This window comes from Lampris incognitus, chromosome 1 (assembly GCF_029633865.1).
Source record: "Lampris incognitus isolate fLamInc1 chromosome 1, fLamInc1.hap2, whole genome shotgun sequence".
In the NCBI taxonomy this organism is placed as follows: Eukaryota; Metazoa; Chordata; class Actinopteri; order Lampriformes; family Lampridae; genus Lampris; species Lampris incognitus.
In genome coordinates this window covers 144065937-144083272 of record NC_079211.1, presented here as the reverse complement: position 1 = coordinate 144083272, position 17336 = coordinate 144065937, and the positions used below count along the sequence as shown (strand labels likewise).

Genomic DNA, 17336 nt, shown 5'->3' with positions numbered 1-17336 from the left:
CAGATTCTTTTAATGACTATGGCTCTATGAAACCCATTCCTTTTCTTTTATCTTCTACCCCCTCTCTCAAGCCCTCTAGACAGAACATTGAAGTTTGAGGGGGGAAAAAAATAATTCTTAAAAATACTGAAAATCTTACTTGAAAAAGTGGAAGTGCAACTTTTTTTTTTCTAAAGTAAAGAAAAAAATGTTTATTGCGAGTTTAATCGGCACTACGAAAACGATAAAATAGACCATGCAGTAAAATCTAGGATTTAAGGTTAGCGTTTTTATTTACTTTTCTGCTTTTGGAGTCATTTCCCTGACAGGGTTAGGGTTAGCGTTAAAATTAGTGTTAGCGTTAGCATTAGCTTACAAAAGCTTAGCTTCTCGCAGTTTTCCTGACAACTTGTGAAGACATGAAGGTACATCACACAAAAATACCAAACATTCTCGTCTTGAATATATGGAATAACGGACATTAAAATACTGAAGAAAATCTCAAATTACTTCTTAATGCCAGTACTAGCTTGCCGTTAGTTGCTTTAGGATACCCGACAAGCTGCGTAAGGCTATTAAACACTAAGAAAAGAAAACAAAAGGATTTAAGGGGGGGGGCTCGGTTATTATCTGTAAACTTAGCCTTTACTTGCTTTGAAAGGGGATTTTTAAAAAAAAGCAATTACTTTTTGTAATTTGGCCTGACAAAAAGTAATAATCAAGCAATAATAAACCCCCATAATGAAAATTCAGCCATTTGTATAAACATAAAACCCAGGACAAACATTTTTGAAATAATAACTAAAAACAGGTGCATTCAATCTTATCTTTCATGTCACCAAATTGTTTTGTTATATCGCAAATTCATCAATATTAACATTGCACTGCTTTTACCGCAAGGATTTCAAATGGCAAGCTGATGTAGAATGACCCACTTATTTTTTCCATCTGTGACAAGCGGTCCTTGAAATCTGGTTGTGGGTAGAGAGCCAGGAGGCAGTCCCAGCCGGATGCTGGTTCATCATTCTTCCAGAAAGTGGGCAGAGCCAGCAGCACCAACAGCGAGTTGGCCACAAACACTCCTGCTTTTTCAGAAAACACTTTGAGGAGGCGCGCACGTTTGTAATAACTTCTCCGGTATGAGTGATCAACGCCCCACAGATAAGATGGATACTACACTGAACCTACAGGTTAGTTATGTAGAGAGAGGTATTCAATACTGTAGCTGGAGAAAAATATCTTGAACTTGGTGTCATATGGTATAATAAAAGAAACGGCACCATGTGCAACACAATGATCGTCCAAAAGGAGCACATATAACGCTGTTAGTGTTTGAGAACTACAGGTAGAAACATTCGGGAGGGTAACTATTTAGAGCCTTCATAAAATTAAATGGACAATCATACTTTAATCAGCAGCACAGTGTCTTTTAAGACATCGCCATGGCATTGGCATTGATCCCCAGCTGTGGCTGCTGGTAAAATGTGGTGCAGAATGTGTGTGTATAAATGGGGTACGCCTCTCTGGACAAGTGTAAATGCTGGCAGAGAGCTGACAGTAAATTGCATGTGCCGGATGGGACACAGCAGAAGGCACAATTACACAAATCCCCTCTTAATTAGCGGTTCTGTGGGCAAACTAACCCGTAATGATGCGAGGGATGTGGCAAGCCCCAGAAATCCTAACAAGAAACACTCTCCAACGCTGGAGACTGGGTCATATGGCCCTGGCTCCCCTGAAGAAGTGACTGACATGTGATCTGTTTTGATCAGTGCAGCTGTAGGAGATGATTCCCATGCTGCCCTGCTACCCCCAACACCCCGAGCCCTCTCTGAGCTACTTGCCCTCTGGACTGTGGGTAAAACAGCAGGCCATGGGTAGTTGTGGGTGGCATTATTAAGTTCTCCATGCTCACAGTACCAGGCAATGTAAAGTGGCACCTCACATGGTGAATAATGAACTGTGCCAGAGCGGAAGCAGGAGGGATGACAGCCAAAGAGGCCTCTTTGGCAGCCACTAACCTGGGCATCCACCAATTTATCATCTCCCAGAACCAATCCACCAATGCCACGCTGCCATTTGTCATTAATTATGCTAATAAGGACACCATTACTCTCTTGATGAAACAGGCGACCGTAATCAGTATAATGCATTTACAGTCTGATTCAAACTGTATTCTTTAAGTTATGTCAGAACATACATGGATTTGAAGATTTTGGCAAAAAGGGGAGTTTCCATTGCTTAAATAAAACTTTGCTACAATGATCTGCACAATGGAAATAAAGTAAGCCCGAGGCTTTATTGCACTGACAAATTGAGACTTGTCCAATCACAGAGGAATCACAATTTCTTAATCATTCCATTCCATTTGCTTGGCTCACTAACACAGAAATGGCCTCATTTTTGTAAAGAGGCTGATCTGTTTGAACTTTTCCACAGCAGACTTCATGGCTCTTAGCAAACTAGTCTGAGCAGAACTATTTAATATAGCTTCTGGGAGCCCCATATGCCCTTTTCCAAAACGACTTCATTCCCAGAATCTCATTGTGCTTTCTAAATCACACCACAGTACGTATTAGAAGATCATTAATTACAAACTTAACAAGTCAGCAGAGCCATTAAAAGATCTTTAAGGCATATTTGACCATAAATCTCCTTAAACTATATTTAATGACTGGATTTTTTGTGAAATATTTTTTATCAAGTTCTAATTAGATGTATGATAACAAACCCTGCTGTACATGGGGCAAATGAGGGAACTGTGACAGGCCCATCCATTGAGTCTGTCCACGTTTGGACACTGAAACTAATGGAGCACTGCTTCCATCTCAGGGACGGATAAAAACCAATGAGGGAGGGGACTCCAGAGTCCGGTCTGGCCTGCAAATGCAGCGCCGATGAAAGTCGCTTGGTTTGACTGGAACAGACATCCAAAACTCCCTACGAGCTTCACGGCCCATGTAGAAAATGCCGTTATGGCTCCAACATGAAAATGCTAACTGGGACATAAACATGGTGGAATCCACCATCGCACAATCTGTGCAGTTAAGTGTTATAGTTGGCTTCTATTACACAAGCAAGACACAACTTTCCAAGGCTTCGCACAAATGTTTGCTGTTATTCATTTGGTCGTTCGAGAGCGTTTATGGACTGTGGTGGTACATACAGGACGTGCACGAACCTTGCAATTCTTTGATTTTGATAAAGTAAACACAAAAAAACCTGACATCAGGATACAAACTGTGTGTGTGAGCCATTGGTCTTTGTAGATGATGTCATCACGAATAAATTTATAACCTGAATAACACAAATGTTTTCCCCAGTCGTAAGCAATTTATTGATGTGTGTGTGACTGAGTGTGAGTGAGTGAGTGTGTGTGCATGCATGTGTGTGTGTGAGTGCATATGTGTGTGTGTGTGTGCATATTTGTGTGCATGCATGTGTGTGTGTGCACGTAAATACACATGCATGCATGCATGTTTGTAAATACACTGCTGTGGTGACCCTCCCTCTCGGTCCTGGTTTCACGCTGACCACAGGAACGAAGAAGGAAAATGTCGGTTTTCAGAACGCGTCTTTAATGTCTTGCGCCGAGCTCTAGCGTTACTTCAGACGTCAAGATCAATTTCGCCGAACTCATACCCCCCCCCCCCGCCTACACTGAAAGCTCGGCTGTAACCCCCCCCCCATAACATTTCCATAAATGATTCATTCAGCGCAATTCAGCTGATGTAAAACAGAACGCAAAGTGAGTCGTCGACTGAACCTAAGCTGCGAGAGTAGGACCAATCGCAATGCTTCGTAATTTCATCAACCCCTTGCACAAAAAGAGAGAGAGGGCGGTGGCGTGGGGGGGCGGGGAAGAAGCGAGAGAGAGAGAGAAAAGAGAAGGACAACGACACAGAGTAATAATAACTTTTGTGTCACTATCCACAGATTGTGTTTTTTAATCCCTCAGCCTAAAGAATCGTGTTATTCTAAAATATAGCCCTCGCGGCGCAGAAGCGGTTGAGATCCATCACGGCGGGAGATAAGAGTCGACTGATCTCCTCCCTTCCGCACGGCCTAGCCCAGAACTACACAGGGAGATAAGATGGAACTTTTGTTTGAAACCTGATGAGAAGCCTCTTAATGAAAGTGCTGGGCCAAAAATAATCTTTTTTCTCCGTGTTAGTCAATCAAAAAATGGTGTAGTTGGGGGCGGGGGGTGGGGGTGGGGGGGGGGGGGGAAGAGGAGAAAAAGAAAGTAATTTTGCATAATCAGCGAGCACCATCTGGAACAATTAACCAAATTCCACAGAACTCAGAGGATCAGTCATATTGGCTTATTAAAGATCCAGAATTATACAAGTAATAAATCCTTGGAAAAGCGAAGCATACCCCTGCCTGTCACGACTATTTTAACTTCAAATACAGTGGAATACTCGATAAGGCTGAAAAGGGGGAGATTAATATATGCAAATTATGTCGAGCATTTAAAAGCCCCCCAACAACTGTCTCGTTTTTTTCCTTTTTTTTTTCTGTCTCTTATTATGGGGCTTTATGTTTTATTCATACGCCGACTCACCTGTCATTTCATAAGCTATAATATTATGAGGGTATTATTAAACGGCATAAAGTGCTGCTTTAATTGGAAAGCTCCGTTGCATTTTCCAATTATTTGCAGCAAATTAAAAGCAGATGCACATAGTTTTAATAAGAGCTCTGATATTGTTTCCCGGATATCAAAAAAGAAATCGTTGTCATCCCGCCAAGAGATTTTGCGAACCCGAGTTCATTTCGAGTCTTCTTCTTTTTTTTTTTTTGCCGGTCTTTCTCGTCCCCTCCCTCAGTAAAGGTTGAACTGTCGCGCGCCTGTTAATTGAAGTTCGTCTAATGGATAAGGAAATAATTGCTCTTCATATTACGTTAGATCGGGGGCCAATGTCAGGATTTATTTTTGATTAATGCGATAGATATGTAAATGTATTACTTTTTATTAGGTTTACCTTTTTTTTTTTTTTTTTTTTTTTAATCGGGAGGGCGTCCGCCGAACGCTGCGCGCCCGGTCCCCGGGTAATAACGAAGAGAGACCGCGAGGCAACAGACTCCCACCTCGCACCTTCAATCTATTACCCGCCGGCGTCGGAAGAAGGAGAAAAAAAATCTTAAAATTAATTCATTTTTGTCGACGCGATGCGTTTTGAGGCACATTCCAAGTTGTTGTTGTTTTTTTGGATCACGTTTCACATTTTAGGATAATCTGCGCCGCTGTCAGTGTGTGTGTAATAAGCCTAATTGGCAAAAACCGTGACGTCAATCAAACAAGGAAAAAAGAAGAAGAAGAAGAAAAAAAAAGGTTTGCCCCTGTTGTGAAAACTTCATAACTTTTCAAATGAGCTTGAACTGTCAAGTGAGAGAGGCCCGCCAAATAAATGCGAATTAGTTTTTAATATTCTGGTAATAAATGTCAAAGCGCCTGCGCATCACATCTGTACATGATGTGACTGCTGATGACAGATTTCCCAGACATGTTACCTCTCCTCCTCTCTCCTCTTTTTGTTTTGTGTGTGTGTGTGTGTGTGTGTGTGTGTTGGGGTTTTTGTTTTGTTGGAAAGTGACGGAGGGTTTAATCAAGAAAGCAGGCAATTCATCACTCCTAAAGAAGGCGCCTGTACAACCCTGACAGAGCGCACATGGTTTTAGACCAACTCGAACCTGGCCAGCTGTCAACCCCCCCCCCCCCACACACACACAAACGCGCCGGCCCGCACACACACTCAACACGCAAATTCACACAAACACAAGGGCACCACCACCAAGCTAACAATTAACACAAATAGGCTGTCGACTGCGACCTCACACTTGGTCCGCAGGCCAGCGTACTGTTAATGACGGGGGCTCACGTCCTCTCACGGTCGCAGCGCGGGGGCGGCGGGGTTGATAAGCACAATGCCTCAGTCAATGAAGCAGGAAGCCTTTTCAGGAGAACTCTATTGAAGGTTAGCTCGTTCCCCTTTTCTTCCAATCGGGGGCGATTGATAAATGGGCGGAGGAAACCGGAATTTTTATTGCGATTACGGAGGACGAGCCTCTGGCAGTAAATGATGATTGCGGGCAGCGTACTGTATCTGCACGGAGGAGACGTTCTTCACTGTCACTCAAACGCCGTCCCAACAGAGGGATCAGATGCTAAACGCCGCACGCCATTCTGCCGTGTGCTAACGTGTACGGCGATCACAGTAAAACACAGACCGCATCCAACGACCGCTAATCAAGCCCATTAATATTTTTACAATGGTGGTGAGAAGAGTAAAGAGCGGCGGAAAAGCCCCAATTTTGGTGGGAATTTAAATTCATGGTGGAATCTGAATTTACAAATGCCCATAGTAAGTGTGCCCACATCATTAAAACAAAGCCCTGCTAGTGTTTATTAGCGTTTGATAACAGTTGCAGATGACAGGATGTGACTATGGAGGGGGTCGGGTCTAACGGGGATAACTGGCTGTATGGCTTGGGTGTGCCTCGGCTGGGGGAGCAGGAGGAATCCTCACCACATGGTGTCTCTCTCCAGCTGGATAAAAGCTGGCTCACCTCGTCTGGAGCCCTCTCTCTCTCTCTCTCTGTCTCTCTCTCTGCAGACCAGACTGTCTCCGCCATCCGACTGCACGGCCCAGGCCCTACGAGCTGAGTCCCGCTTCCACATGAATTGGCCTCTCCCCGTTTTAGTCGAGTATTGTGTTTGAATTTTCACTCGTAAAAGAAAAAAGGGGGATTATGGGTCCGTCCCGCGTACAGTGCAAAATGTAAGCATGGCGTGTAATGAATCATCTCTGACAGCTGTTAAATGTTCTCTTGAGTGTAATGCGGAGCTCCTCTGGGAGGCTGCGTTCACTCAGATAAGCATTGCTCTGCACCGATCAAGTGAGGAAATCTAGACATGGAGCGTTTGTAGATCATGTACCAGCGGAGCCGTGTCTACATGCAGGTGGAGATTAAACAGTCTGCGGAGGCATGCAGCGCAATGCATGTTGTTATAATGCAGAATGCACGTAATTATTTCTGCAGAAATTAATGTTACCAAAGACCCAACAGCCTCTTATAGTATACACATACATGCACACAAACACGTGTCAGTGGTTTTAAGTATCTTAAAGTCCATCCATCCATCCATCCATCCATCCATTATCTGAGCCGCTTATCCTGCTCTCAGGGTCGTGGGGATGCTGGAGCCTATCCCAGCAGTCATTGGGAGGCAGGCGGGGAGACACCCTGGACAGGCCGCCAGTCCATCACAGGGCCAACAGACACACACACATACACACACAGGGACAATTCAGTACAGCCAATTCACCTGACCTACATGTCTTTGGACTGTGGGAGGAAACCGGAGCACCGGGAGGAAACCCACGCAGACACGGGGAGAACATGCAAACTCCACACAGAGGATGACCCGGGACGACCTCCCAAGGTTTGACTACCCTGGGGCTCGAACCCAGGACCTTCTTGCTGTGAGGCGACCGCGCTAACCACTGCGCTGTCATGCCGCATCTTAAAGTCTACTTAAAGTAAAACAGAATTGAGGTGAACTGCTACATGGCTATAACCACCGAAGCGGAGGAGTTTGGGTATGGCGGTGAGCCAAATGAAAGACAGTTTACCTGACATGGTGTAGACACCGCTGTTCTGGTTCTCATAATCAGGTCTGCTGGTGGTCCTTATGTTGGGACTGGTGAAAAGAAAACAAAGCAATAACCAAATGGACAATCTGGGCAACTGACAAAATGTTGAAGGACAATATACAGTAATATAGGCCATCCATTAAACGTTAAGAAACTGAATTTTTGTTGTTGTTGTTGTGAAAGCCATGTGACACATACGTGTCTTAAAAGAGGTCTGCCACAGGAATAAAAATTACATCAATATCCCATCAACCATCAGGGGACCGTTGTCAAGGATGCTCTAATCTGCATCCAGACTAAATAGAGCAGAATCCACCGCTGAAAGGGCGGAATGTGAAGAAGCGACATGAAAGTTTAATGGTGGCCGGGAGAAGGGGTTATGTTAATTCTGGAGGAAGTGCAGAAATCCTATTATTCAAGGAAAAGTCTGTTTTTACCACTCCACAGCCTTGTATTACAGAAAACAGCATGGAGTGCACTTTGTGTGCAGCCGAAGTTAACAAACCATATAAGATTGAAATCCTCATCAATCAAGCTATCATGAATTACACCCTGTGACTCACCCCCACGGATCAATAAATCCACAGCGAGCGCAAAAATAAAATAAATAAATAAACAAATAAAAATAATTCACAGCTGCAGGAGAGATGCATTATGCAGGATTCTTTGAAGGTAAAGTCAGCGCCAAAATTACAATATAAAGTACTTTTTTTTAACAATGGTGATACAAAGCGTGGTACATGACAGCGTCACTTTAATGAGTACAGTTTTTTCGTGTGGGGGGGGGATTTCCTCCCCCTTTTCTCCCCAATTGTATCCGGCCAATTACCCCACTCTTCCGAGCCGTCCCGGTTGCTGCTCCACCCTCTCTGCCGATCCGGGGAGGGCTGCAGACTACCACATGCCTCCTCCAATACATGTGGAGTCGCCAGCAGCTTTTTTTCTCCTGACGGTGAGGAGTTTCACCAGGGGGACGTAACATGTGGGAGGATCACGCTATTCCCCCCCGAACAGGCGCCCCGACCGACCAGAGGAGGCGCTAGTGCACCCACATCCGGCTTCCCACCCGCAGACACGACCAACTGTGTCTGTAGGGACGCCCGACCAAGCCAGCGGTGACACGGGGATTCGAACCGGAGATCCCCATGTTGGCGGGCAACAGAATAGACCGCCACGCCACCCGGACGCCCCTGAGAACAGTTTTGTTCATAGTGCCATGAGGGTTTGCTGTCAACGTAACAGAAAAAAGTTGAATAAGATCATAAACTTTCCGACTTTTGGGGGGAAATATATGACGCGGTCTTAAGTCACAAGCAACAAAGCATGTTTTGTGCACTTGTGCAGTTTATTTGCTTTGTTTATGGCTACCATGATCAACTTTAGCTCGCAAGGTGGCGGATAGAGGGGTCGGGATGGGGAGGGGGCAAAAATATAAATTCCTACATTGCAAGAGTAATGGTAGACCTGCGTATTCTGGGTGTGATGGTACCGTGTGTGAGAGTTGTAGCTTCCACAGTCCCCATCTCTTTGGACGAGATAAATAAATGCAATAATTTCCATCAAGGGCAATAAAACAAGACCCTTGACAGATTGTGGTTTTTATGAGCTGGAGCCCGCAACTCAGATTTATTTGCAGTGAAAGGGCTGACTTTTCCCCCCTCCTCATTTACATCAGCATTTGGTCATGTTAAATCCAGACCAATGGTGAATTTTTAAAAGGTTGGCATCAATCTTGCGGGGAACGATTGCCACATCCGGCGCGGACTTCTTTTACCTTTGTGAAGGTTGATTCCCACTGCTGAGAGCCTCTAACACAACCTCTCAGGTTGCCATGCCCGTCTGTTTTCCACGGAAAACTGTCTCAATCCAAATCTGTTGATTTCTAAATACAATTTAAGGTGCACTGGTGAGGGTAACATATGGCAAATCAATTAGAGACCTAATTCTTCAAACAAAAACACGGCGAGTGCGTTGCTAATCAACAACAGTGGTTGGGCTCATATTACGTCGGCCACTGGAGTTTTGACAACAATTAATCCTCATTTCGGGCAAGGGGAGCCATACTCCTAATTTGAATATTCAATTACGGCGCAGTTCCTCATCAAATTACTGTAAAACTGGGAACATGGCCTAAAAGATTTAAGTAATTACAACTCGGATCAAGAGTCTTGTGGGTCCCGAGAAATTTGCGCGAGTTAAAATCACATTCCTGCAGCTATGCAAGCCTCGGCACCAAGGATGACATCACTTGCGCATCTGCAGACTTTCCTGTCCCGTGCGGGGTTCTTTCACGTGTCAAATAAGGGAATAAAGTTAGATAACCAAAAAATGGTGAGCATAAAGATGGATATAAAACCCTCTGTGCACGACAGTGTAGACAAGTGGTAGAGTGCAGAGGCAAGACGAGAACGAGTAACATCACCGAGGAGCCACACTTGCAACAGAGAGAGTTGGGAGTGCTTGTTTTGACACACATCCAGCCTCTCCCATGACAACAGCTCCACACCTTCCTCTGTGTGCCAGCAGCTCTGCTTTGTACAACCTGCTTCCTCACCCATCATTATCTTCCTTTAAGCTCCGTGTCAGATATTGAAAAGACTATCTTTGAATTCGGTGCCAATTTTTTTTTTTCTTCTTTTTGAACAGTCGGCGCCCATCAGATCTCAGTCGATCATCCTATCATTTGTGACGGCGCTCCGCAACCCTTCGCTCCATCCGAGACACTTCGGCGGCTCCTCGGAAAACAACAACATAATGAATGGGTGCACTAAAAAATTACGATTCCTTTCTAAGACGTCAGACGTGTCACGCGGCACGCTGACAGTCACGGCATCTCGTTCCCTCTCAACGGTTGGTGGTGCGGCAGGAAGTGCTGGGTAACCAGCGAGCAACGGGGGCGCACGCGAGTACCACGGCAGAGCTGCAAAGCTGCACGGGGCATCAAAAGGAGGAGACAGGGCAATATAACATGTATTGGTGCGCGTGCCAGTCTTGACAATGATGACTTTCTAGACCAGTTATGCAATGGAAAAAGACACTTGGCCGCGACATTTTTATCATTAGACGTCTTGATTTAAAAAGAGTCTTTGTGTACAATAGGCTATTATTCTAAGAGAAATGTCAAAAACCTTGATTCTGCGGGAGGGGAAAGACGGTGCAATATTAGGACAAGGCTAATTTATGCTCCCAGTCAGTGTAGAGGTCAGATATCAGCCTCAGCAATGACAGTTTTATCAGCAGAACAAATGGCAGTGTTGGCCAGAGAAGTAAGGGTGGTGCTACAGTGGACATATTAAAACGGCTGGAACGGATGGCACGGTGTCTTCACATTATAAAATTAAGAAGTTGCGATACCGTCTTCTGTGACAGGAAGAAAGAGGTTGACACCGGGCTGAAGCCATGAATCAAATTGGAATAATATAGCTGGCTGAAATACTTTTGACAAACCCGATAAAAGGCCATTAGCGTTAAAGGCACGAAGGCGTTTTGACGTCCCTTCACACCTATCCATGCTAGCAGCTTTAGCCTAGCAGCTCAAAATAGTGCGTCGGCTGGAGCTTATAACAAAAAACATAGTCATAGCATAGTCATATCATGATTTTCTGAGCTGGATTATTGAGCATGCATGAAGACATAGTCACAGCATTCTTCATTTTCATCTGATATTTGAACGAAAGAAAGACACTTTATTTCTGTCATTGTACAGTTGTTGTTGTGTTTTTTTTTTGTGGTTACAGTGAAATTTGTCTTCTGCATTTAATCCATCCTATTGCACAGCAGCAGTGGGCAGCTGCAGCACCCGGGGGCCAACTCCCGTTCTTCTTTCCATTGCCTTGCTCAGGGACACAGACAGGAACATTAACCCTAAAGTGTATGGTTTTTTTTTTTGGACCCCCCCCCCTTTTTCTCCCCAGTCATATCCGGCCAATTACCCCACTCTTCCGAGCCAACCAGGAGGGCTGCAAACTACCACATGCCTCCTCTGATACATGTGGAGTCGCCAGCTACTTCTTTTCAACTGACAGTGAGGAGTTTCGCCAGGGGGACGTAGCCCGTGGGAGGATCACGCTATTCTCCCCAGTCCCCCCCCCCCCCCACACACACACACACACAGACACCTCGGCCGGCCAGAGGAGGCCATATCTGGCTTCCCATCCACAGACATGGCCAACTGTGTCTGTAGGGACACCTGATGAAGCCGGAGGTAACACGGGGATTCGAACTGGCGAGCCCCATGTTGGTAGGCAACAGAATAGACCGCTATGCTACCCGGACGCCCAACATGCATATCTTTTTGATGGTGGGAGGAAACCGGAGCACCCGGAGTAAACCCACGCAGACACGGGAAGAACATGCAAACTCCACATAGAAAGGACCTGGGACGGCCCGGGTTTCGAACCTAGGACCTTCTTGCTGTGAGGCAACAGTGCTAACCACTGGACCACCGTGCTGCTGGTTCCACAGTCATGTAGGCCTATGAGCTGTGTGAGCTCCCCTGTGCTTAAGAGTTTATTTTTTGTCTGACAACAGTAAAAGTTAATAAAGTATAATAAAAAGCGATGGCTGCGAAATAAACAACGACAAAAAAATCTGCGGATCTGTTGATTAATCTGTGGATTAATGTGGATTCAAGTGCAGTTTATATTACACACAAACCAAGAACAGCTAACCTCTATGCAACACCTAGTAAATATATTGCAGCTCCATATTGCTGAAAAACCCAAATTGGTGGTTTGTGATGGTACATACACAAGTCTAACAAGCTCTTGTTGCCTCAGGCAACATTTGAGTGAGTTCACCACGGCTTTCAAAATTATAAGGGTCATTAAAAATTTACACATTATTGACTATATTTAAAACATATTTTTCCACTGACTGTAAAGGGCACTTAAATTTAAGAGGTGCTATTCTCCAAAGGCCATAAAGTTGAGATAGCCCCAAGTAGATGTGGAGGGGGGTGGGGGGTTCGCATGCTGAATATGAATAAGTACAGCAGAGTGATGCTAGAAAGACGGCAACATTGCGTACAACTGATTTTATTTAAGCAATAAGTGACTAACTGCTCATAAATCACAGTCAAACACCTCTAAACTGTGACTTTAAAAAAAATAAATAAAAAAAAACCAAACGTCGGGGCTACGTGGTTGTCTAAAGTATGTATCGCTACACAGCAAAGTTGCCAGCTGCAAAAGATAAATAGCAAAAAGACGTGGCACGTACTGTCTAAACCGGCAGAGGCTTCATCTACCCACGGTCCTGTCCTTACGTGGCCACGCGTAATGGATGGAAATACACTAAAAAAGAAGACTGTAACACCGCGGCATGAATTTTAATGTTAATACAAAAACAGGAGCCTGTGATCTCAGCAGGCATCAGGAAGGGGTGTGGGTTGCTTCGAGGTGCAATTTATTCAACCCTCAATGCCCAACCAACTTGAAAGTGGGCTTCAAAAGAAGTGAGGATTACTGGTTAACAGTTGCAAGGCGGCGTGCGGCCACAGCGCTCCCCGTCATCTCAACACATCAAAGATTACTGACCATCTACTGGCAAAGTATGGACCATTCACAAAACTCCAGCATTACTTCAAATGGCTCGAGTTTTTACTTTGAGCTTACATTTTTTTGGGGCTCACTGACTGATTAACTAGCGGATCGTTTTACTCCTGTCTCCTCCCGCTTACCGTTTTCCACTCGCCGTTTGAATAGTGGCTCAGTGCTGAATACTCCTATTGGCGTTCACCCACTCTGGCCTCTGCCGTGAAATGGTTTTCACTCAGCTCGGCACTGCGTGGCAAAAGGTAGCGCTAGAAGCTGGCGACCCACCCGGTGCCCACGCCAAGCGTCCCTGTTCCACAGCGTTGCCACTCCTAAGGAGTCTCAATTGTTTATTTACAATTTGCTGTGGAAATCCCCAGCTCTTGGTCGCGATAAATAATTGAGCTGTTTGATCTGGACCCGGTACAAAGGCCTGCTTGTTCTGACTGGGCCTCGGGGTGGAGGAAGACGGAGCAGCTGAGGGGTAGGGGACACTCCGGCGTGGCGGAGCTCTGGAAGCGCTCCTCCCTTCCTCCGCAGCTGTCTCTCCCTCTCCGGGCTACATCTCTTCCCCCCTGTCTGCACCGTGCAATAGTCCTGTCACTGCAGTCGGAGAGCGACCTGCCTCTGCCTCACGGGACACACCACAAATAGCAGGAGTTTAGCCCTCGTTGAACCCATGTTCTTCTTTGGAGCCTTCTGCCTAGTTATCCCATCTCTACAGTGTACCCGTGTTACCTCTCTGTCCAGCCACCACGCTTATGCCAAACACCCCAAGTCTGAGCAATCGTCTGCATCTTCATTGTCATATGTGCCATCATGGGGGCACAAGAGTATGTGTTAGAAAGAAAGAAAGAAAAAGAGAAAAAGAAAACAGAATATTGTGGGGCGATGTTATTTGACATTACCTTGCTGTGTTGGGCGGTGTTTCAATGACAGCTGTAATGGACAGTCTCTGCAATGACTGCTGTATCTGGAGGGCATCTCCCATTCGATACCATATTTCCAAACTGTTCAGCTCACTGTAAAAAGACAAATTAACTTATGACGCTGCTAGCAGTAGTTATGATTCCAACCAACTTTTGAATAAACTTCAAGTGAATAATTAGGTGTCACAGAATAAATCATGCAAATTAAGGAGGACCACTTATGGTTAAGAAACAGCTGATCGTGTGATTAAATTCTGCTCACATTTGATTTCTTGTATTTGGCATATGCATTTCCACCGCAACTTGTTCCATTTCTTCATAGCAAACGTACAACCACAACCGAGTGTACAAACATCCATTGTGAATTCTTGGGATTTTATTCGACATTTGCTGTCTGCATCAAGTTTCTTTTTTTAAATTCAAAACGGCAAAATTCCCGTAAAAAAACACTTGTTTACAGATGATAGTAGTACTGCTTATCAGAGATCATGCAAACCAGGGGACACTTGTAACATCCTTAAAGCACCGACCAGGATGATGTGTCCAGTCAAGGTTGTTTGATAAAAATTAGACGCCGGGAGATTAATCTATTCATTTCCACGACCAAACAGCTCACCCGATACAAGTGTAGTTGACAAGATGATGCTTGGACTTCCCAGTTATCTGAATGTCGACGACAGCAGTCTTGGCAGCTGCACCAGGACAGAGCTTCACACATAGCCTCCTCTTCCTCATCGCAGGCTCTCCTGATGATGCAGAGACAGAGCATAGCAGGGCGTTGGGTAGGAAAGAGACAAAAGGCATGATCAGGTCCATCCATCCATTATCCAAGCCACTTATCCCAATCGGGGTCGTGGGGATGCTGGAGCCTATCCCAGCAGTCATTGGGTGGTAGGCAGGGAGACACCCCGGACAGGCCGCTAGGCCATCACAGGGCCGACCGACACACACACACACACACATTCACACCTAGGGACAGTTTAGTACGGCTGATTCACCTGACCTACATGTCTTTGGACTGTGGGAGGAAATCGGAGCACCCGGAGGAAACCCAGGCAGACACGGGGAGAACATGCAAACTCCACCCAGAGGACGACCCCCAAGGTTGGACTACCCCGGGGGTTTGAACCCAGAACCTTCTTGCTGTGAGGCAACCACGCTAACCACTGAGCCACCGTGCCGCCATAATCAGGTCTATTAATAAAAAAAAATAAAAAATGAAAAAAAAACTCAAATTAGCTCTTCATTTAAAACTAAAAGTCATTGACATATTTTTTTTTTTTAGCTTCTAAGAATGATGCATATTCCCAAATCCCAGTTACAATTTCTGTCCTATTTAGTTACAAGTGTCAGAATGACAGATAAAGAAATATCACTTCCAAGGAGACTTGCTGTGTTCAGACAAAACGGGCTGGATGCTATAAGCTACAAAATGATCTTGTATTATTATACCTTTCATCATTTTAGTAGTTAAAATTACAGAAGCAAGTAAGCCCTCCATCAGTTATAGTGCTCAACGGGGATTTAAACTGGATATTCCAGATAGAATCTCATACATAATGTCAGATCTATACATTAAACATGGATCCACATGAAGTAATAAAACATCAAATTACCATAACCAAACAAAACATAATCTCTTTTCTATATTCTGGCAAAAAAAAAAAAACGAAAAAAGTGCCATGCTTTCTCCTATATAGTGCATCTGTGCCTCTCTCATTTATTTTCCAAGCAGCACTAGAAAGTGCAGTGCAAATGCAATGATAATAAAAATAATAAACAAGCTGTCCTCACTCCCCACACCAAAATATTATTACATTTCCAAGGCGTGGAAAGTGAGGGGGAAATACACAGCACTCAAAAAGCACTAAAGCATTGGGGAATGCATTTCATTAATATTAGATAAACCCCATCCACTCGTCCTCTCCCCAAATAAATACATAAATAAATAAGCCCCTCATAAAGAAAAGCACGGCTCCAGCTGAGATAAACAATGACTCATGATTCTCTTCTCTTGTACCTCCGGGGCAAAATGTTTATTTTATTCCCGCAGACTGCCATAAATTAAACTAACCTGCACCTATAAAACATTCACTATCTCAAGCAAAGCTGCCCCAGAGGACCGCCGCATGAGCTGGTTGGAGAATCAAAAACGCGGCAGCGGGCTTGCGTTTTGTATCGACTGTTTCCTTACTTGTGTCCACGGTTTCTTGTACGGCTGTGAAGCCCTCTGGCAACGTGTCTTTAATGTCAATAAGCCTCATGTCCACAACAACACTGCCGTGCTGGTCCTAAAAAGAGGAGGAGGGGGGGGGATATTTCAAAGTTCACGCCGACATATGCAGATCTGACATCTAAAGGACAGAGAGGGAGAAAGGAAATGTTAAGACAACACATCGACTTAAGAGAGTCGACGATTCACCAAAAGATAAGGGAGTCTAGAGAGAAATGTTGACAAAACAGCACAAGTAATTACTCCCCAATAGCTTTTTTTTCCCCTCCTTCTTTTCCCCCCCCAATGAGAATGCATCTGTGAACTTGTAATCATTCTCAACCTTTGGAGAGGAACTGTGGGGTGACGCGAGACAGCCTGGGCAGCCTGATCAACGGAACGGGACTGGGTTTAAAACAATCAACAACTGTGTAGTTGACATTTTCAAGCATGACTCTTCTCAGCCTCCCATTACATTTTCATATTTTGCCATAATAAATTGCAATAATACACGGCGGCAGTGGAGAGTGGGGCGAGCCAGCCGTGACTTGATGCGTCCGAGAGAGGCTGGATACCACCGGCTACAATCGCCCGGCAGTCATTACCATTAGACACATTTTTTATTCATAGTTTTTATACCGACTTAAGGAGGAATATGGATGAACGTTATTACTATGCATGGAACCTTTATTTTAGTTTTTTCCCCCTTTTGCTGCAGAGATTTTTTCCATCAGGAGCTGACAAAAGGGCTATCTACCTCCAACCTAGAGTATGATAAATCACAAACTATTTACTCCCCCCCCCCCACACACACACATAATTCAGGGGCTAATTTTGCAGAATCTGTTTTTGTCATAGACAATTACAAAGGCAGCTACATTGACTGGCAGGCAAAATAGCCATTGTTGATGGCTCTGTCATGTTTTATTTGCGTGCGGGTCTTTAAAACAATGTGGACACACGTTTTAGGATAATATACAGGAACTAGGGGAAGGCTATTTGCGCGGTATATACCATACTG

At 44.8% G+C, this 17336-nt stretch overlaps 1 protein-coding gene across 1 annotated transcript in view; it reads right to left on the bottom strand.

The window, feature by feature from the left end:
* mvb12bb (multivesicular body subunit 12Bb) overlaps positions 1 to 17336 on the bottom strand; it is a 42000-nt gene that overhangs the window by 11891 nt on the left and 12773 nt on the right. Inside the window, exons 4-7 of the mRNA XM_056294313.1 lie at positions 16298 to 16394; positions 14720 to 14849; positions 14083 to 14196; positions 7620 to 7687 (exon numbers count right to left, since the gene is read on the bottom strand). Of these exons, the coding sequence (XP_056150288.1) occupies positions 7620 to 7687; positions 14083 to 14196; positions 14720 to 14849; positions 16298 to 16394 (409 nt within the window). The remainder of the gene's footprint in view (positions 1 to 7619; positions 7688 to 14082; positions 14197 to 14719; positions 14850 to 16297; positions 16395 to 17336) is intronic.